This window comes from Pecten maximus, chromosome 13 (genome assembly GCF_902652985.1).
Source record: "Pecten maximus chromosome 13, xPecMax1.1, whole genome shotgun sequence".
Taxonomy (NCBI): Eukaryota; Metazoa; Mollusca; class Bivalvia; order Pectinida; family Pectinidae; genus Pecten; species Pecten maximus.
This window is the reverse complement of record NC_047027.1, coordinates 26029970-26050078: the sequence shown is the minus strand read 5'-3', so window position 1 is coordinate 26050078 and position 20109 is coordinate 26029970. Positions and strand designations below refer to the sequence as shown.

The following is a 20109-nucleotide window of genomic DNA, read 5'->3' as shown; positions in this document are numbered from 1 at the left end:
ACTGTCACGTCAAACAATTAATACGAATAATACTGTCACGTCAAACAATTAATACGAATAATACTGTCACGTCAAACAATTAATACGAATAATACTGTCACGTCAAACAATTAATACGAATAATACTGTCACGTCAAACAATTAATACGAATAATACTGTCACGTCAAACAATTAATACGAATAATACTGTCACGTCAAACAATTAATACGAATAATACTGTCACGTCAAACAATTAATACGAATAATACTGTCACGTCAAACAATTAATACGAATAATACTGTCACGTCAAACAATTAATACGAATAATACTGTCACGTCAAACAATTAATACGAATAATACTGTCACGTCAAACAATTAATACGAATAATACTGTCACGTCAAACAATTAATACGAATAATACTGTCACGTCAAACAATTAATACGAATAATACTGTCACGTCAAACACGTAAGTGGAACCACCATTTCAAAAAAATATGAATAGTTTTATTAAAAAGTAAAATTTTACAAAATTTCTTTTTTTGGTGTGTTCCTAGGATCCAACAATTACATACCGACTTATTCAAACAATGTAACGGTATCATCTTCGGATTCCCACGGTTGACTGCACAACGCCACGCTACACTTATTGTAGCGTGGCGTTTTGCAATCAACCGTGGGTATCCAACGATGTGGATTGTATATGATTTAAAGAAGAAATTATTTCTTGTTCATATTCTGTCTGAGTACAAAACAGTAGCAATCTTCATTGATGGCTTTGTCAACTCACCTTTCCTGAAGACTTTACACCATTCATGAGACAGAAGAAAATGAAGACCCAGCAGAGGAGGAGACAGAGGATGAGCTTCAGGCTAATACCGCCAACATCTTCTAGGCCGTCGGCTTCGTTTGACCTCAGTACATAACGACTGCAATGCACAAAATTCATTTAGTATTTTATATAAGTTTGATTTCTGATCTACGTTATTGTCAAAATATAGTTTACATTCACAAAACAAAAGGAAAGTTAGTTTTTTAAAATATGTTTGTGATAGTAAAATTCTAGATCATTATTTCGTATCAGTTTTTATTTTCTCAAATTATATAAAAATACACCTACTCGCAATATGCGCAAGAAAAAATACCCAAATACCGCTGGGAAACATAAAAATCGAGAACGTCTTAATTCAAGGCCGCGATCTCTTACCTTCAGCAGAAGAACGTAAACTTTCGAGACACCTTATTCAAACGCAAATCGTTTTTTTACTATTAGAAATTTTAACATATCACTCTAAATGCATGGATGCGGTTTGAATATGTGTGACACAACATTCTTACTTCCAGAACTCAGCACTAGGCGTAGTGAATTTGATGTCACAGCTCTCGGTGTGTTTAGTGAGAAGAGTCGAGTTGAGGTCTGCGATGACGTTGTATGTCTGATTAGCGATCGCACTGATGTTTGCAAGCAATCCAGTCACGCACGTCTGATCTTTAAGACCTATACAGAAAAAGTACTTATATGAACTCAATAATAGATTATGTATTTTCTTGAAGTATTCATCTTCTGTCATTCCATGGGTCACCAAGTGTCGAAATCCAGAAAAAAGTCATGAAATAAAAGTTTTACAAACACATTTTTGCTCACGTCACCAATCTTACATAGCCTATATATAGCATATATTTTGCCATGATTCTGTGTCATTGGTATCTGTATATTAAGCAAACAAAACATTTAAGGTATGTATTACATATATAAAAAAAAAAAAAAGGAGAGGAGTAAGTTGTTCCTTGCTATGGAACACAGAGCAAAAAACATTTTGCTAGGCAACCCGTAGAATCTTTCAGCTAGTAACTAGTTAGTAAATACACTATATTCTTTTAAGAAATAAAGCTTTTCTTATATCGCTACTACGTACGCATATAACATGAAAATTATGTAAAATGAATGCTCTAAAGGGAAAGGATTTTGGAATTTTTCAAAGTGAGCTTCATTCATTGTATATCTCTTATATAACATTTGTTATTTTTTGTGCTACCTTTATGATATAGGTGCGATATAACTAGTGCGGAAGTAGGGATGCTTTACTGTTTATTCAGGCCTGGCTATAGACATAGCTGCCATCATTTCAGAAAGCTGACTTCCTTTAGTGAAATCAATGCGCTGATGAAAATAGTTCCTGTTACTCAGTGATGTGAACGTAACACTTTAAACTTTTCACACTTTATTTAGGCCTAGTAATGTAAAACAATAGCTAATGCTTATTGTCGAAACTGTGTTTTCATTTAAAAGTCAAATATCTGCGCTGATTTAGATCACCAGCAGCTGATGAATTTCCCTCCCCAAGAAAAACATCAATTGATGGACATTGTTTTGGCTGTTCCATCTGCCCCCTGATGTTTATTTGCTGTAGGTATATTGACGATGATATTGATATTTAAATAACAAAACCTTTAATTATTTATTGGATATACCATATATAACTTGATTTTAAAACGGTTTCATTATTATGTCGATAGTCTTAATTGTTTTTGGTAAGAAGATGACAGTTATGACAAGCGGGAGGTAAGTCAATCTTACCTAACATGGCGTCAACCTTGCTGGTCTCGTTCATGTTGTCCATGCTCGGGTAGGGCTCGTCTCGGCATTTTTCAGTGTTCCAGGATTTACCACATTTTTGCCATGGTAACTCGTCGTCAAGGTTGACGAATGATACAAACATGTAGTAAACAGCGTAGGTAATGATGACGTTATAGTATGTACACACCATAGCGCTGATCATTATCATGGCCCAGCCGATACCTGTAAATGAAGATCAGTCACACATTGAAATTATGACAGTTTTATTTCATGTACACATACTTTATTGACAAGATCGTGTCCTTTTCATCGCATAAATAAGATTTTTTTTGCAGGAATTATTAAGATCACATGTATAAAAGTAATAGTCTGTCCGCAACATATATAACTATCGTTTATCATGATGTCTTGATATAAACAGAAAGAAACAATATGGTTGTCTGTGACGTCTTTTCAATATCATTAGGTTATACATTATAATACATTGTAGTTCGTACGTGTACCATACGCAATATATATATATAAATAAATTAACATAATTAATTAAACTTGCTAATTATATAGCATAATTGATGTACCCATGAAGAAAGGACTGATCGCCCATGCGGTAACCGGTCCCTGGGAGCAGAATTGTCCGAGTCCTAGTTCCATAAAGAATAGGGGTAGTCCAGCCACGAACAACATTATGGCGTACGGCACCAGGAACGCTCCTGTGGAGAGAAGGACATACATTAATATCAGTATGTAGTTTATACGCTAGGTGGCGCCATATTAATGGGACAATCAGGACAGTTTTCGCGCCATTATATTCACATAAATTTATTCGGAACTTCATAAGGTTTGACACAATCTCATTTTATTTTTAATATATTCTGTTGGAAATAAATTATTGTCATCATCAAACTTTTTCTAATAATTACATTTTAGTTTTTCAAAAAGCATTAAATGTTTTCCGGTTTATACTACGGCATTAAGATCTTTTAATCAGCACATATAATCCAAAATGAGGATTTATGCACTTCTCGTATCTGTTAATCATGCTCATTTGATAGGAGGGATATCAATTCGATAACAGTATAATAAGTGGTAGGTGTTTACCAATAGGTAGAAGCTGGGTAGATATACATTAATTTAGTATTTTCTTAAATTAAATTGTTTTGCTTATTAAATCGTACATCAAAGTTATCGATAAAGCAATTGTACTCATCATCATCGCGCGGCAGTCATGCTATTATATTTATATTTCCACTTAATTCAGACCGGCGTAGGAATACATTTGTCGAGCTTGGACTATATTTTTTAATTCCTTTTCAAACATTATCATATCTATATGAAATAAATTACATAAAAAGTCATATTTGTTTTAATTCGTTATCAAGTTTGTTCTTGAAAGAAATCCTGAAAGTAATAATCATATGTAGACGAAGAGTGATGACGTACATTTCGGCAAGTTCCGTGGTAGACTTGCACAAGTCCCTATTTGTCAAGGACAAAATATTATACAAACTATCAAATAATATAAATATAAGGATTGAATAAAGTGATGTTGATGTGTATGGGGGTATAAACCTCAATAGGTCTTGAGACAAATTTATTATGAACTGCTTCGCAGTTCATTGAATTTGTCTCAAGACCTATTGAGGTTTATACCCCCATACACCTCAACATAACTTTATTCAATCCTTAAATAAATCAAAGCACGACTCTATTCGGCAATAGCGTAATAAAGAAATCGTGTTACCGTTTGATAAGTTATTTACAAACATTTATTCTTGTCAGGTTAATTTTGTTCTACAATCAATGTTAAAATATTCCCACGATGCATAACATACATATGAAGTTACTCTGTCTCTTTGATGACGTGTCTGATTTCAGGATTAGAATAGGATTTGTATGGACATGTTTATTCAAAGAAATTGAAAACGGCTTCTATTAATTGATTGTAGATTTATTTTGAATTAAAAGTTTCAAACTGTCTATCTAGCACTAATTTATATCACTTATGTAAACTCAGCTCCCATCCTGTTACGACTAAGATTTATATGTGTAGTCATTGCCTCTATTAACGTCAAAACAAGTAAGTGTCCCTGTTTAATCACCCGGTTCAGCTGTGAGTGTTATTACGATGTTTGTGTTCCCTCTCTCTGTTCAGTTGGAGTGTGATTACGATGTTTGTGTTCCCTCCCTCCGTTCAGTTGTGAGTGTGATTACGATGTTTGTGTTCCCTCCCTTCGTTCAATTGTGAGTGTGCTTACGGTATTTGTGTTGCCTCCCTTCGTTCAGTTGTGAGTGTGATTGCGTTGTTTGTTCCCTCCCTTCGTTCATTTGTGAGTGTGATTACGTTGTTTGTTTTGCCTCCCTTCGTTCATTTGTGAGTGTGATTACGATGTTTGTGTTCCCTCCCTTCGTTCAGTTGTGAGTGTGATTACTGTGTTTGTGTTCCCTCCCTTCGTTCATTTGTGAGTGTGATTACGTTGTTTGTTTTGCCTCCCTTCGTTCATTTGTGAGTGGGATTACGATGTTTGTGTTGCCTCCCTTCCTTCAGTTTTGAATGTTACTAGGGAATATTATTACGATACAATGCCTTCGCTGTTCATTGACACCAAAGCATAGTGTTTTTCACCTCTGTGGTGAGCGTGATTACATTGCGTCTTCTTACCCCCATCTCTAAGTACTAGTATACCATTACATTATGTTTATATACCCTATCCGTTTAATGTATTATTACATTATTAGTACATACCCCCTCCGATAAGTGTATGATTACGCTATGTGTAAATACCCCCTCCGTCAAGTCTAAGATTACGTTATGTGTACATACCCCCTCCGTTAAGTCTATGATTACGTTATGTGTACATACCCCCTCCGTTAAGTCTATCATTACATTATGTGTACATACCCCCTCCGTTAAGTCTATGCTTACGTTATGTGTACATACCCCCTCCGTTAAGTCTATCATTACATTATGTGTACATACCCCCTCCGTTAAGTATATGATTGCATTATGTGTACATAACCCCTCCGTTAAGTCTATGATTACATTATGTGTACATACCCCCTCCGTTTAATGCATTATTACATTATTAGTACATACCCCCTCCCTTAAGTCTATGCTTACGTTATGTGTACATACCCCCTCCGTTAAGTCTATGATTACGTTATGTGTACATACCCCCTCCGTTTAATGTGTTATTACATTATTAGCATTAACACTCCGTTAAGCCTGTGATTGCATTATGTGTACATACCCCCTCCGCTAAGTCTATGCTTACGTTATGTGTACATACCCCCTCCGTTAAGTCTATCATTACAGTATGTGTACATACCTCCTCCGTTAAGTATATGATTACGTTATGTGTACATACCCCCTCCGTTAAGTCTATGCTTACGTTATTTGTACATACCCCCTCCGTTAAGTCTATCATTACATTATGTGTACATACCCCCTCCGTTAAGTCTATGCTTACGTTATGTGTACATACCCCCTCCGTTAAGTCTATCATTACATTATGTGTACATACCCCCTCCGTTAAGTCTATCATTACATTATGTGTACATACCCCCTCCGTTAAGTATATGATTACGTTATGTGTACATACCCCCTCCGTTTAATGAATTATTACATTATTAGTACTTACAAACTCCGTTAAACCTATGATTGCATTATGTGTACATAACCCCTCCGTTAAGTCTATGCTTACATTATGTGTACATACCCCCTCCGTTTAATGCATTATTACATTATTAGTACATACCCCCTCCCTTAAGTCTATGCTTACGTTATGTGTACATACCCCCTCCGTTAAGTCTATGATTACGTTATGTGTACATACCCCCTCCGTTTATTGTGTTATTACATTATTAGCATTAATGCTCCGTTAAGCCTGTGATTGCATTATGTGTACATACCCCCTCCGTTAAGTCTATGATTAAATTATATGTAGATACCCCCTCCGTTAAGTCTATGATTACATTATGTGTACTCACCCTCCGTTAAGTGAATGATTACATTATGTGTACTCACCCCCTCCATTCCTGTAACATAGGTAAGGAAATCTCCATACGTTTCCTAAACCCACGGCGTATCCAATACAGGATAATATGAAGTCCAGCTTCCCTGTCCAGTTCCCGCGCTCTGGAGTCGCATCGTCGTCCTTAAATTAAAGAAAGGTAATATATTGTTTTACTTTACAATAAAATCAAAATCCGTGTCAGCAGAACATAATTCTGTTATAAAGGTCAGCGGTGACATGATGATGGTGTTCGACAAAAACATTTATCAGTGCCGTAAAAACTACATTAAGTAAATGTTTACTCCGTGTTATTGAGTCACTCACCCGTGAAGTCATGTCCGTGGATGACTCATTCTATTTATTTACGACAAACACGTCCTGTTGTTGATGTTTTTGTCGACTGAATCAACATGTTTTGAAATTTTGAGTGTAGTCATTTACGCATAATCGTAGATTTCACTTGGAATATGAGAATACTATTAAGTCTTTACGCTTGGTGGATTTTATATTGTCGCCGATTAGGTCTATGATAATGGTCAAAGATGTATGAAGAATCTAAAACGATTTCACGATATCTTTATATTTTGTACTTCAGGTATGGAAAGGTATTAGTGACGGCTTTAAGAGACTAGCAAAGACAAAAGTAATATTATCTTTTTTTTTGTAATGTCAAACTTATAATAAAGTCAGTTAATATTTGTTTACCTCAAACATGCTTATGTAACAAGTTTGGTAAATAAACCTCGATGTTTACATCAAAGCACCTTTATAGGCAGGAATCGTATAAGGATTGAAAACAAGTACCCACGAACATGTTAAGCGTGTGTCCAGTTTCCATGATACTTTCCCTCCATTAATGAAGCATGTAATCCTTTTAGAATACTTGATTTTATGTTTCCATGTACATTTAATATGGATATTGAAATCAGTGAATCAAATACTATTTCTACGTTTTGAACCGAAGTAAATGCATGCTTTATGTTCAAATCTTCAAATCAGCCCACAGCAAGTGAATATTTGAATTTTACTTATTTTAAAAGAACACTATGTAGGTTTTTAAACCCGTGAATTTTTGTAGATACAGGTCAATGTAATAAGAATGTCATCGTGTTTGTAGATGTATGATATATAACGTACTAGTCACATACGACATACATATTTCACTGGTGTGTAGATATACATTTGTATCTCGCACTTTACACTAAAGGTATATGTTGGGCAGATAGCCTCGCTAGGGGTGATTCCTAATTCTACTTATTTAATGCTACAGAGAGATGAGAATATTATCTTGGTAAGGTTGTGTTCTGATGGACCTATAGTATTTGATATACCCTTTCACGTACAAAGGGTAATATTACATTTACGCAAGAACGAATTCATATAAACGTCAAAGGCCTGTCCTAACAGCAAGGGTATTGTCCTGTATATAGACATTGGTAAGTATCAGAGACTCACCTAGTCGAATATGTGACTCCCTTACCAGTCAACTAAGAAATTCATGTAGTCAAATATGTCATTCCCTTACCAGTCAACTAAGAAATTCATGTAGTCAAATATGTCATTCCCTTACCAGTCAACTAAGAAATTCATGTAGTCAAATATGTCATTCCCTTACCAGTCAACTAAGAAATTCATGTAGTCAAATATGTCATTCCTTTACCAGTCAACTAAGAAATTCATGTAGTCAAATATGTCATTCCCTTACCAGTCAACTAAGAAATTCATGTAGTCCAATATGTCACCCCCTTACCAGACAACTAAGAAACTCATCTAGTCAAATATGTCATTCCCTTACCAGTCAACTAAGAAACTCATCTAGTCAAATATGTCATTCCCTTACCAGACAACTAAGAAACTCATCTTGTCAAATATGTCATTCCCTTACCAGTCAACTAAGAAATTCATGTAGTCAAATATGTCATTCCCTTACCAGTCAACTAAGAAATTCATGTAGTCAAATATGTCATTCCCTTACCAGTCAACTAAGAAATTCATGTAGTCCAATATGTCACCCCCTTACCAGACAACTAAGAAACTCATCTAGTCAAATATGTCATTCCCTTACCAGTCAACTAAGAAACTCATCTAGTCAAATATGTCATTCCCTTACCAGACAACTAAGAAACTCATCTTGTCAAATATGTCATTCCCTTACCAGTCAACTAAGAAATTCAACTAGTCAAATATGTCATTCCCTTACCAGTAAACTAAGAAACTTACCTAGTCCAATATGACACTACCTTACCAGTAAACTAAGAAATTCACCTAGTCAAATATGTCATTCCCTTACCAGTCAACTAAAATACTCACCTAGTCCAAAATGACACTACCTTACCAGTCAACTAAAATACTCACCTAGTCCAATATGTCACCCCCTTACCAGTCAACTTAGAAACTCACATTGAGGACGGTAGTTCACGCCCCCGTAGGACTGAACGTAAATGTGCAAACATGCGAAACAGAATGGATTTATATTTCATTAAAGCATCCTGTTTAGTGTTTGTTAATTACACCTGGAACATTATTGATAGTTGACTGATTAAATGCACTAGACTTAATAAAATATGTTGATAATTTGTTGCCATTTATTTAGCATGTCGTCGAAAAAAAAAACCCCACATACCAAGTGAAAATCTAGAGCGGATTATATATACAGCGTAACCGTGATCTTATATATGATAGATTTAACATGACACGAATAAATAAAAAATTCATTGAAATGAAATGTAGTAAAACACATTGAAATGAGTTTGGTGCTTGGTATACATGCTCCAATAAGCGAGAATTTGAAATACGATACAAAATTATTTTTTTGGCTGATAATTTAGCAGAAAGTTATATATATAGAATTTCCCTTTAAGTAAAAAACTTTAAAAATACAGTGCCTTTTATATTGGGTCCATGACCATGAATATGATTTTGTAAATAGCACATGTAAAACAAATTATTAACGGGTCATCTTCATTTGCCTCTATCACCATCGACTAAGAAGTTTTATAACGAAGTCCAGAATATATTGTATCCTTGTATTAGAGAATACCGACATAATAACGAAATCATGATTCGAAATAAAATTGATAACACCAGAGTAAAATATTAGCAAAAATATAGATTTGCATGGAGGCTCATAAAACAGTATGAGTAGAATAAGATAAAGGTCTGGTCCTGTTGTTTAAAAAATGATTGGCTAAATAACTAGATTAGTAAAAGTATCATTGTTGTGTCCCATTTTAAATTTAGTTTATTCCTTAAAACTAGGCTGGTAGGAAGGCTGAAAAGTGAAATAGTTTTTTTAAGTAATTGTCAGGCTAGTTTTACGACTATTAGGAGCCATAGGAGCAGACCGGAGGAACCTGATACAGGCGGCAAGTAGGCAGGCAGAGGTTGCTTCCAGCTTGATATGAAGGAACAGGGAGGAAAGATTTAAAAAAAAATCAAGTGTATTCAATGTGTCAGGTGTACCAGAAACGATTTTATCAAGATTTTAAAATTATTGCTAAACTATAATTAGCATAATCACTTTTTGAACCAATAGACCCAGGTGGCCATGCAGTCTAAGCGTCTTCTTCTTCATGGACGACACTAGTCATATAAATCTAGGTCAAATCTGGGTTACGTCACAATTTCAAAACGGGAATATGTTACCTAACTTATTTCATGAACAAATAAAGTGCTCTTCAGCTTTGCTAGACACAAAAATGGACAAATAATGAAGAAACAGCATTATAGAGCTCTTTCATCTTCATTGCGACCCACACAGAGGTCCATTATGATTTCTGATATTTTGTCACTCACTACTATCTCTTTAACCGGGTGTTTTTGTTTTTGTTTTTTGTTTTTTGTTTCACAAAATTCTGGTCCTAGTAGATATGAAAGGTGCTAAAATGTGCAGTTTAGTTTTTTATAGCGTTAAAGATTATGAAAAGGGATGAGTTCTAAGCTCTAGATCGACGCACCGCGAGGCACCGGCATTCAGTCATATACCAATACACATTTATTTTTAGATTAATCTTAGTTAACTTATTTTTTTTTAACATTTCATTTAAGCGTGTTTTATGCTGATTTAATACATGATACCGACATAATATTATTTTATGACCATAAACATTATCATATTGTAGATCATACTTCAACATTAGTGTCTAATACGCCGAAATCGGCTTGATATCAATTTTATGTTTGCATATATTACGAATTTTCATTACTTTGTATTACGTTTTTGACACTTAAATAAGATAAATTGAACTGTAAATGTATTGTATAGCTATTGACACAATCGCTCTAAAGGACTTAAAGGTGGTGTAGAAAAAACAGTGAATCATAGCCATAAAAAGGGAAGATATAAAAACAGAAAAATATTACCACCTCTACATACTACAGAAACACATTGCTACCCCTACAGAAACACATAATTACCCCTACAGACTACAGAAACACATTACTACCCATACATACTACAGAAACACATTACTACCCCTACAGACTACAGAAACACATTACTACCCCTACAGACTACAGAAACACATCACTACCCCTACAGACTACAGAAACACATCACTACCCCTACAGACTACAGAAACACATTACTACCCCTACAGACTACAGAAACACATCACTACCCCTACAGAAACATTACTACTCCTACAGACTACAGAAACACATCACTACCCCTACAGACTACAGAAACACATCACTACCCCTACAGACTACAGAAACACATCACTACACATACATACTACAGAAACACATTACTACCCCTACAGACTACAGAAACACATTACTACCCCTACAGACTACAGAAACACATCACTACCCCTACAGACTACAGAAACACATCACTACCCCTACAGAAACACATTACTACCCCTACAGACTACAGAAACACATCACTACCCCTACAGACTACAGAAACACATCACTACCCCTACAGACTACAGAAACACATCACTATCCCTACAGAAACACATCACTACCCCTACAGACTACAGAAACACATTACTACCCCTACAGACTACAGAAACACATTACTACCCCTACAGAAACACATGACTACCCCTACAGACTACAGAAACACATTACTACCCCTACAGACTACAGAAACACATTACTACCCCTACAGAAACACATTACTATCCCTACAGAAACACATGACTACCCCTACAGACTACAGAAACACATTACTACCCGTACAGACTACAGAAACACATTACTACCCCTACAGAGTACAGAAACACATCACTACCCCTACAGAAACACATTTCTACCCCTACAGACTGCAAAAACACATCACTACCCATACAGACTACAGAAACAAATTACTACCCGTACAGACTACAGAAACACATTACTACCCCTACAGACTGCAAAAACACATCACTACCCATACAGACTACAGAAACACATTACTACCCATACAGACTACAGAAACACATTTCTACCCCTACAGACTGCAGAAACACATTACTACCCATACAGACTACAGAAACACATCACTACCCCTACAGACTACAGAAACACATCACTACCCCTACAGACTACAGAAACACATTACTACCCATACAGACTACAGAAACACATTACTACCCCTACAGACTACAGAAACACATTACTACCCATACAGACTACAGAAACACATTACTACCCATACAGACTACAGAAACACATCACTACCCATACAGACTACAGAAACACCTGACTACCCCTACAGAAACACATCACTACCCATACAGACTACAGTAACACATTACTACCCCTACAGACTACAGAAACACATGACTACCCCTACAGACTACAGAAATACATTACTACCCATACAGAAACACATCACTACCCCTACAGACTACAGAAACACATCACTACCCCTACAGACTACAGAAACACACTACTACCCCTACAGACTACAGAAACACATCACTACCCCTACAGACCACAGAAACACATCACTACCCCTACAGACTACAGAAACACATCACTACCCATACAGACTACAGAAACACATAACTACCCCTACAGACCACAGAAACACATCACTACCCCTACAGAAACACATCACTACCCCTACAGACCACAGAAACACATCACTACCCCTACAGAAACACATCACTACCCCTACAGACCACAGAAACACATCACTACCCCTACAGAAACACATCACTACCCCTACAGACTACAGAAACACATCACTACCCCTACAGACCACAGAAACACATCACTACCCCTACAGACTACAGAAACACATTACTACCCCTACAGAAACACATCACTACCCCTACAGAAACACATCACTACCCCTACAGACCACAGAAACACATGAATACCCCTACAGACAACAAAAAACCGGTAAACGCGTCATATAACACAGGAGAAAATTGAGTTACCAAACCGGTTACTTGAATGACGAATAGGACAAGATTGTTTTGTGATAGTATGGAAATCTAACCTGGCTATCAGGTTCATCGTATAGACAGTGAAGTATAATTCTATTAATAACCAGCCTTTAAATACACGATATAGGAAAATGCGAGTTTACGTATAGTAGTAGGTTTCGAAAATAAAACATTTTTTTATTCCATTATCATATTCACATACGCGGCAACTATTTTGTGAATATTTATCAGAGTGACCCGTAATGTATTTAGGTCAAACTGGCCTGAATTGGTCGATAGGGTATGTCCCACAAGCTGATTTATGCATTTGTTAAAACCCTCTATGGATCTTTATTATGACAACTAGGAACATTGAAGTCCTTTAAGACATTATGGCCTGCATACATTTTATAATGAGTTTTCACAATCCGAAATTTTATTTGGAAATAGTTACATGCCGTAGATTTGAACTTGATTTGCATGTCAGTAGTCGTTGCATAATATTTCATTGCCTTCTTTGTCCCGATTATAAAAACTCCCGGTATTTAAATCATACATTTTTTTTTCTAGCAATATGATATTGTATACTGTTTAATGTGTACATAGAGGTTGTATACTCGTCAAATTTCTCCAGCTTTTAAAATGCAATATAACATTTAAAAATGAAGTAGATGACAATGTAATTCGTAAATTGAGTCACGGTGTAGCTATATCAAGGTTATGTAAGTCTCCAGGGGTAGTAAGATTATGTATAAATGCTTTTACAAATTTTCCTTGAGAAATGAATAGCTTGGGAGACAGATGGTTATATCAGGAGTTGACGAATGTTATTATATATATTTAGAACATTTTATTGGTTTAAAATCTATTCCTGTGTCTATTTCTACTTTATATCACGTTACAAGGAAGTGACACATTTCGTTCAGTTAAGATAAAAATTGAATGAATTAAATTAGGAATGGTTTACTTAGAGTTTATTGTAAGTGGAATATTGGAATTTTACAAATTTGTTTTCGAATTCAGTCGGCCATCATAATCAAGCATCCATATATGTTGTTTGAAGTATTGTAAAAATTGTATGAAATAATTTCAAAACAAGATCACATGATTTTACTAGTTTTACTCTGCGTCTTCAACGACACAATGGTTTAACACATTAAAACGATTTCTAGTTCATGCAGAGCCTGATTATGCTTCATATATTATACAGCATGCTATTGTCTCTTTAGTGTACAGTGGTGTCTTATCTTGAAACTAGTCTTCACAGTTATTGTTTGATTGGGCATATATAACACAAGTTAAATATCGAGTATACACTTTTATACCCCAACCGCGTCACAGAAATATACCCAACAGCTTTAATGGCAAACGTCGCTAAGGTTAAATCTTCACAAAGAGGGGTGTTTGGTCACGTGGTTTGTTTGTTGACGCAGACATTCTTGTTTTTATGACTTTATTTGTCTGTATATCATCGCTGAATGGAAGTTGTTTCTGAGTTTATTACGAGGTGAATTGTTATGTTTATATGTACTTGTTCAATACGACATACTGAGGCAGTTGTCTTGACTTGTACAAAAGTCACACGTGATATTAGTACTTCACAATACAGGTAAAGAATTAACACTGGCTCTACTGTATTTGAATTATACGTTGTGTTGCGTTGTAGGACTCGTCAATGATGTTAAATACATAGTGTGTGACACTTAAGAGGTAACGGGAAAACTAAATGAAGGTTGAAAGAAATATCAAAGACGTGAAAAAGTCTCATAAAAAAAATAAATAAATAAACAAACAAAAAATTCATTCTAAAAAACAATTTTCAATATTGGATTTGAACGTCTACACAAAAATGAGCTGTATGTAGGTTGGGTGTCTAGTCAACGATAAAAAAATTAAGAAAATAAGAAATTTTGTTATTTGGTCGGCAGATACATTTTGTTCTAGTACATATCCTAAAGCAGAGGTTCCAATAGAAATCTACCGACAGTGTATTGTGTGGGTTCTGTAATATTTAACAAACCAAATCTGATAAGCGACTCCCGAATAGACAGGGCAGAAAAAAATTGTCGTCGCATATGCCACGCATTGAAATATAGTATTCATATTCTGCTCCTGGACGAGTTATATAATATTATGATAAGCTCTGCACGAAAAAAACATGGTAGTGAAAAGAAAAATTCTGCATGACTATTATGCTTACAAAAGTGGATTTTAAAGGAGAAATAGTTCAGCAGAAATTTAAATGTTAATAACGTATTTAGCCAGACATCTATCAAAGGTTGTTTAAACCAACGCCCTTTCATTTCATGCTATGGCAGTGCCGCTTCCAATATAACCGGTTTTCAATGCAGCAAAAACGAACAGGAATGTTGAAAAAGATTTTAGATGTGTGCAGTATGTCGACTGTAACCTCAATCGATACGACATTTGAAATGAAGTTCATGGACGAATCACAATCTAATGTAACGCAGAAACATAATATAAAATGGCGGTGCTTTCAAAGGACTCTTACTTCAGGTGCATATCATATATCTTTATGAAATAAAAATGTCAAATAAAAGATTTTAAAGGAATAAGATTAAATGCACTTGTATATCACAACTATATCGTTCACAGCTGAGTAACAACTTCCGTTTAGCATTTTTTGTTTTACTCTGAACTCTCTTCACTGAATAGCATGGTAACGATATTGTTCTCAAAATAAAAATATGTAGTAAGCGCGCATAAAACTTCATTGAAAAGCTCCCTTGATAACAAGTTATGGAAGTTGTATTAGAAATACAAAAATCAAAATAAACGATTCATCATTTCACGTGTCTGCAATAAAGTCAACGTTAAGGCCAAAAGTAAAATGAGACGAAGGCACATTGGTCTGCAATCGCAAAGGAGTCCAATTTCAATGTTCATTTCAAAGCAAGTTATTGACAACAGGATGGGACATCAGGCAAATTCTATTAAAGTCCTCTCCACAACGCATCAAAGTTGATTGTCCATGTTAATTCATCGTGAACGACGTCCATCAAAAGTCCATACTTTACGCGTATATGGGTTGAATAAAAGACTCGCAAGATAATTGCACCTTTGTGACTTTATAGTTAAGCATATGTCAAATTGTTATTAAAAATCTGCAGGTTCGTCATTCTTGGATTCAATAGTGATATTAGTGGCAAAATGGTGGGTTATACCTGTTTAAATTTCATCTCAAGCAGGTCATGCGATGCTTAATGAAGCTATCCATGTGGAACAGAAAAGACTGATTTTCAGCCCACCTGGGTACGGTGTCATAATTGTATTTACCGGACTAAATGTGAGGGTGACTGACCCTTCGGAGACTACCATCAAACGACCCTATCAACAGGTCACATAGATTGGTTTACCTACAGTTGCCCTGATGGGGTCATAGTCATAAATAGATCAAGTTTGAGATACTCTAACAGAAGAACCATACGATTGCATGTGTAGTAGGAGATACAAGAGGATACAAGAAGAAGAAACATTTTATGTGATTACGGAGACAATAAGGAAATGCTACAAAACTATTTTGTTTGATGACCAAAAGTGTTATAGAAATACAGAAAAGAGAGACAATCTGTAGACGATTTAGAGGTCATATAGTATCACGTGACAGCAGTGACAAACAGGAAACAATAACAAACGAAATAAACTAGGTCACATGGCGACCAATGTCATTGTAGAGAGAAAAGAAAGGTTATCACAACCAGGATCAAAATAAATGGGGCCTTATTATAAAGGAAAGGATATCTTCAATACAGTAGAGAGGAATCATGTCGATCAAATGGTTGTCGTCATGGGAGAGAGAGAAGACAGATCAAATATTTCAGGGAGGAATAACGAAAATGAAATCAACACCAGTAAACAGATTCATACATTTGTATATGGGTCATATCACGATTGTGCCACGTGAGAAAGAATCAAATTGTTTGTGTTATGACGGGCGCTATGGAAGAGAGAATGGACCAAATATCACAATTTGATACAAACTAGGTCATGTTATAACGGGAGTCATTGGAGAGAGAATGGACAAAATATCATCATTTGATAAAAACTAGGTCGTATTTTAACAATGTGACAGAGAATCTACGAAACATCACAATTTGATAAAAACTAGACCATGTTATAACGGGCGCTATGGGAGAGGGAATCGAATGGATATCTCCATTTGATAAAAACTAGGTCATGTTCGTTACAACTGATGTCGTGTGAGAGAGGATCCATTACATAAAAACTAGGTCATGTTACTGTAAAACATTACAACTGATGTCGTTTGAGAGAGGATCCATTACATAAAAACTAGGTCATGTTACATTACAACTGATGTCGTTTGAGAGAGGATCCATTACATAAAAACTAGGTCATGTTACATTACAACTGATGTCGTTTGAGAGAGGATCCATTACATGAAAACTAGGTCAGGAAGAAAAGGAAGAGAAAGTAAGGAAAAGACAGAAAAAAAGGTCATGTGATGACTTAGGAAGAGAAGAATGAAAAAGTAAGGAAAAGACAGAAAAAAATAGATCATGTGATGGCCTATGAAGGGAAGGATGAAAAAGTAAGGAAAAGACAGAAAAAATAGATCATGTAATGGCCTATGAAGGGAAGGATGAAAAAGTAAGGAAAAGACAGAAAAAAAGGTCATGTGATGGCCTATGAAGGGAAGGATGGAAAAGTAAGGAAAAGACAGAAAAAAAGGTCATGTGATGGCCTATGAAGGGAAGGATGGAAAAGTAAGGAAAAGACAGAAAAAATAGGTCAGATGTGAGAAGATAACGGGAAATACAAACGAAGGGATACCATTAAACCAACATGAAGAAACAAGCTCGAATGAGACGGATAGCCATGAGAGAGAAATAAAAACAACATAAAGCAACAGTTGAGAAAAACGTATATTGATGCATATTACCTAGGTCTACGATCGCCGATAGCATTGCTATTGAATGTGTGGAGATGTGTTATCGGGTTAAATGAATGCGTGTTAGCCAAACCGAGTTGCGCGTAAATGAAGCGTAACATGGATGTGTCTGGGGGTAAAAAAGGAAAAGTTTTTCCACCCACACCACATCCGCCATTACTGTAGGGAGTCACTTTTAGAGGACAGACAAGGTCGGCATGAATTTTGTAGATGCCTCCCACAACATACATGTTACGTAGACAGAACAAAGCGGCATTGTTAACTACCTATCCCAAATCCTTAGCAAAATTAAAAAATATGAGAGAAGTCAAGTTTCCATGAATACAAACAAAGTGTTCTTACATTTCTTAACACGGTCTCCCAGAGCTACCTATTGAATACGTCGTTCGGCGTGTTAAAAATGCAGGTGGGGATTTTATAATTGATTATTACATAGATAAATCATAGCGACATTTTTATTGATATAAAAATATATAAACTACTGTTCACAAAGTCATAACTTAATGAATACTTCATGTCAAAATATAAAAAAAAAAAGATTTACTGCAAAATTTATTTTCTTTTGGGCGTAGTCATAGAAGATGTGATTTTATACAGGATTTCAATACCTGGTATAGTGTATATGTGAAGAAGTTTTATTGCAATGCGTCAGTGAAGAATTATTTTGTCCTGTGACTTTGTGGTCGCTTTGACTTACCCGTACTTATATACAATGATAACCATTGTAGTTTACATACTGATAAATTTTATCAGGGTGATATTTTCTAATTTAGAATTAGATTCATTTTCCTTTTACTTTATCAAACGGTCTTTGGTAATAACTCGGGAATGCAGGACAAAACAACCATTGTTATACAAAGAGTACAGTTACATTTTGTACGTCACATGGTGAATATGAAATGATCATTTAGCTTTTTATCCTTCTAACATAAACATGTTTATACATTTACAGCAAAAATATTGATACATTTACAGCAAAACTCCTGCATGAGTCGTAGGAAAAGAAATATTGTAATTGTTCTTATTTGTAAAAAAGGATATGAAAAGATGTCAAAACATAAATTTATGGAAATTAAATCAAACATGTTTTGCCTTTTCTTTTGTAGCTTAGGATATGGTATGCTGTTCATGCTGTAATGAATGTCATTATGTAACAACATGTATCATTATGATACATCCCATTTCTCGTCTAGGTTGCATATCTACCGTAAATATATATGAACCTGACATCTTAATATGACAGATAGTTATGTAAATCTATTGTAATACGTCACAGCCAGCCTTTGTTTGCCGGGGGCTATTGTACTCTCGTATTCAGGTAAACTAACGTTATGTATCTAAACTTAAATACAAGTTTTATTTTTCATTTGTTTGTCTAGAATTCTTAATTCCGAAATGAATTTATTTATCAGTTCTTGCAATAGTTATTGTGTATAGAAAATTTCCTCTATAACTGTTTTTTTCTGTCATTTACAAACAGCGAATTTTTCCATAGATACTAGTACATAGTGATAGCTGTCGACATTCCGAAAACTGCCTGCTGGTTAGCGTAGAGTTTCTAATTCAATTTGAGCAATAAAAAATAAAAGATATTAAATATCTATGTTAAAAAAATTAAACATTCCAAAGAACAGCTTGTACATTAAAAAAGTATAAAATGTTCCTACCTCTTTCGATGTCATGTTAGTTATAATAAATCCGTGTACCTCTCCGCCGTCTCTCAGGGCGTGATTCGAGTATCTGGTTTATGACACACGTCCGGGTATATATATACCCTGTCGCACTCAGTCACACACGTACACACAAAAAAAAGTCAAAAATCTTTCCAATAGGTATGGGCACATATGGGCGAGACACATAAAATGGCAATCCTTTCAGACAGGCATGGCTTCACTTTAAAGATCTACGTATCATATGGAAGGCTTTCATTCGTTAGCCCTGCTATTCAGATAGTGTTCGAACTAGATGTATACGCTTAGTATTATACACTTAAAGCTTGATACAAATTGATGAAGCGTATGCGACATCAACCAACAATGTGTTCCTTACGGACAACCCACACAGGTAGACGCGAGTGTCTGATTAGGAATAAATATCATTATAGCTTAACTTCAGTGTGTTTAAAATATTTCTGACGGCTTATTGTGGTTTTGCTGTCGCAAGTAAATGTTTATTGGTTAGGAGGTACGGTATCAGTTAACTGAATCTATCTATACGGAAACACAATTAATAATTGTTGTT

The 20109-nt window shown here is 35.3% G+C and overlaps 1 protein-coding gene across 1 annotated transcript in view; it reads right to left on the bottom strand.

Annotated features, from left to right (window-relative positions):
* Positions 1 to 19821, bottom strand: part of LOC117340291 (sodium-dependent proline transporter-like) — a 31754-nt gene extending 11933 nt beyond the window's left edge. The window contains exons 1-6 of the mRNA XM_033902058.1: positions 19536 to 19821; positions 6585 to 6714; positions 3139 to 3270; positions 2561 to 2782; positions 1321 to 1480; positions 773 to 911 (exon numbers count right to left, since the gene is read on the bottom strand). Coding sequence (XP_033757949.1) covers positions 773 to 911; positions 1321 to 1480; positions 2561 to 2782; positions 3139 to 3270; positions 6585 to 6714; positions 19536 to 19550 — 798 coding nt within the window. The 5' untranslated portion in view covers positions 19551 to 19821. The remainder of the gene's footprint in view (positions 1 to 772; positions 912 to 1320; positions 1481 to 2560; positions 2783 to 3138; positions 3271 to 6584; positions 6715 to 19535) is intronic.
* Positions 19822 to 20109: the final 288 nt, after the last annotated feature.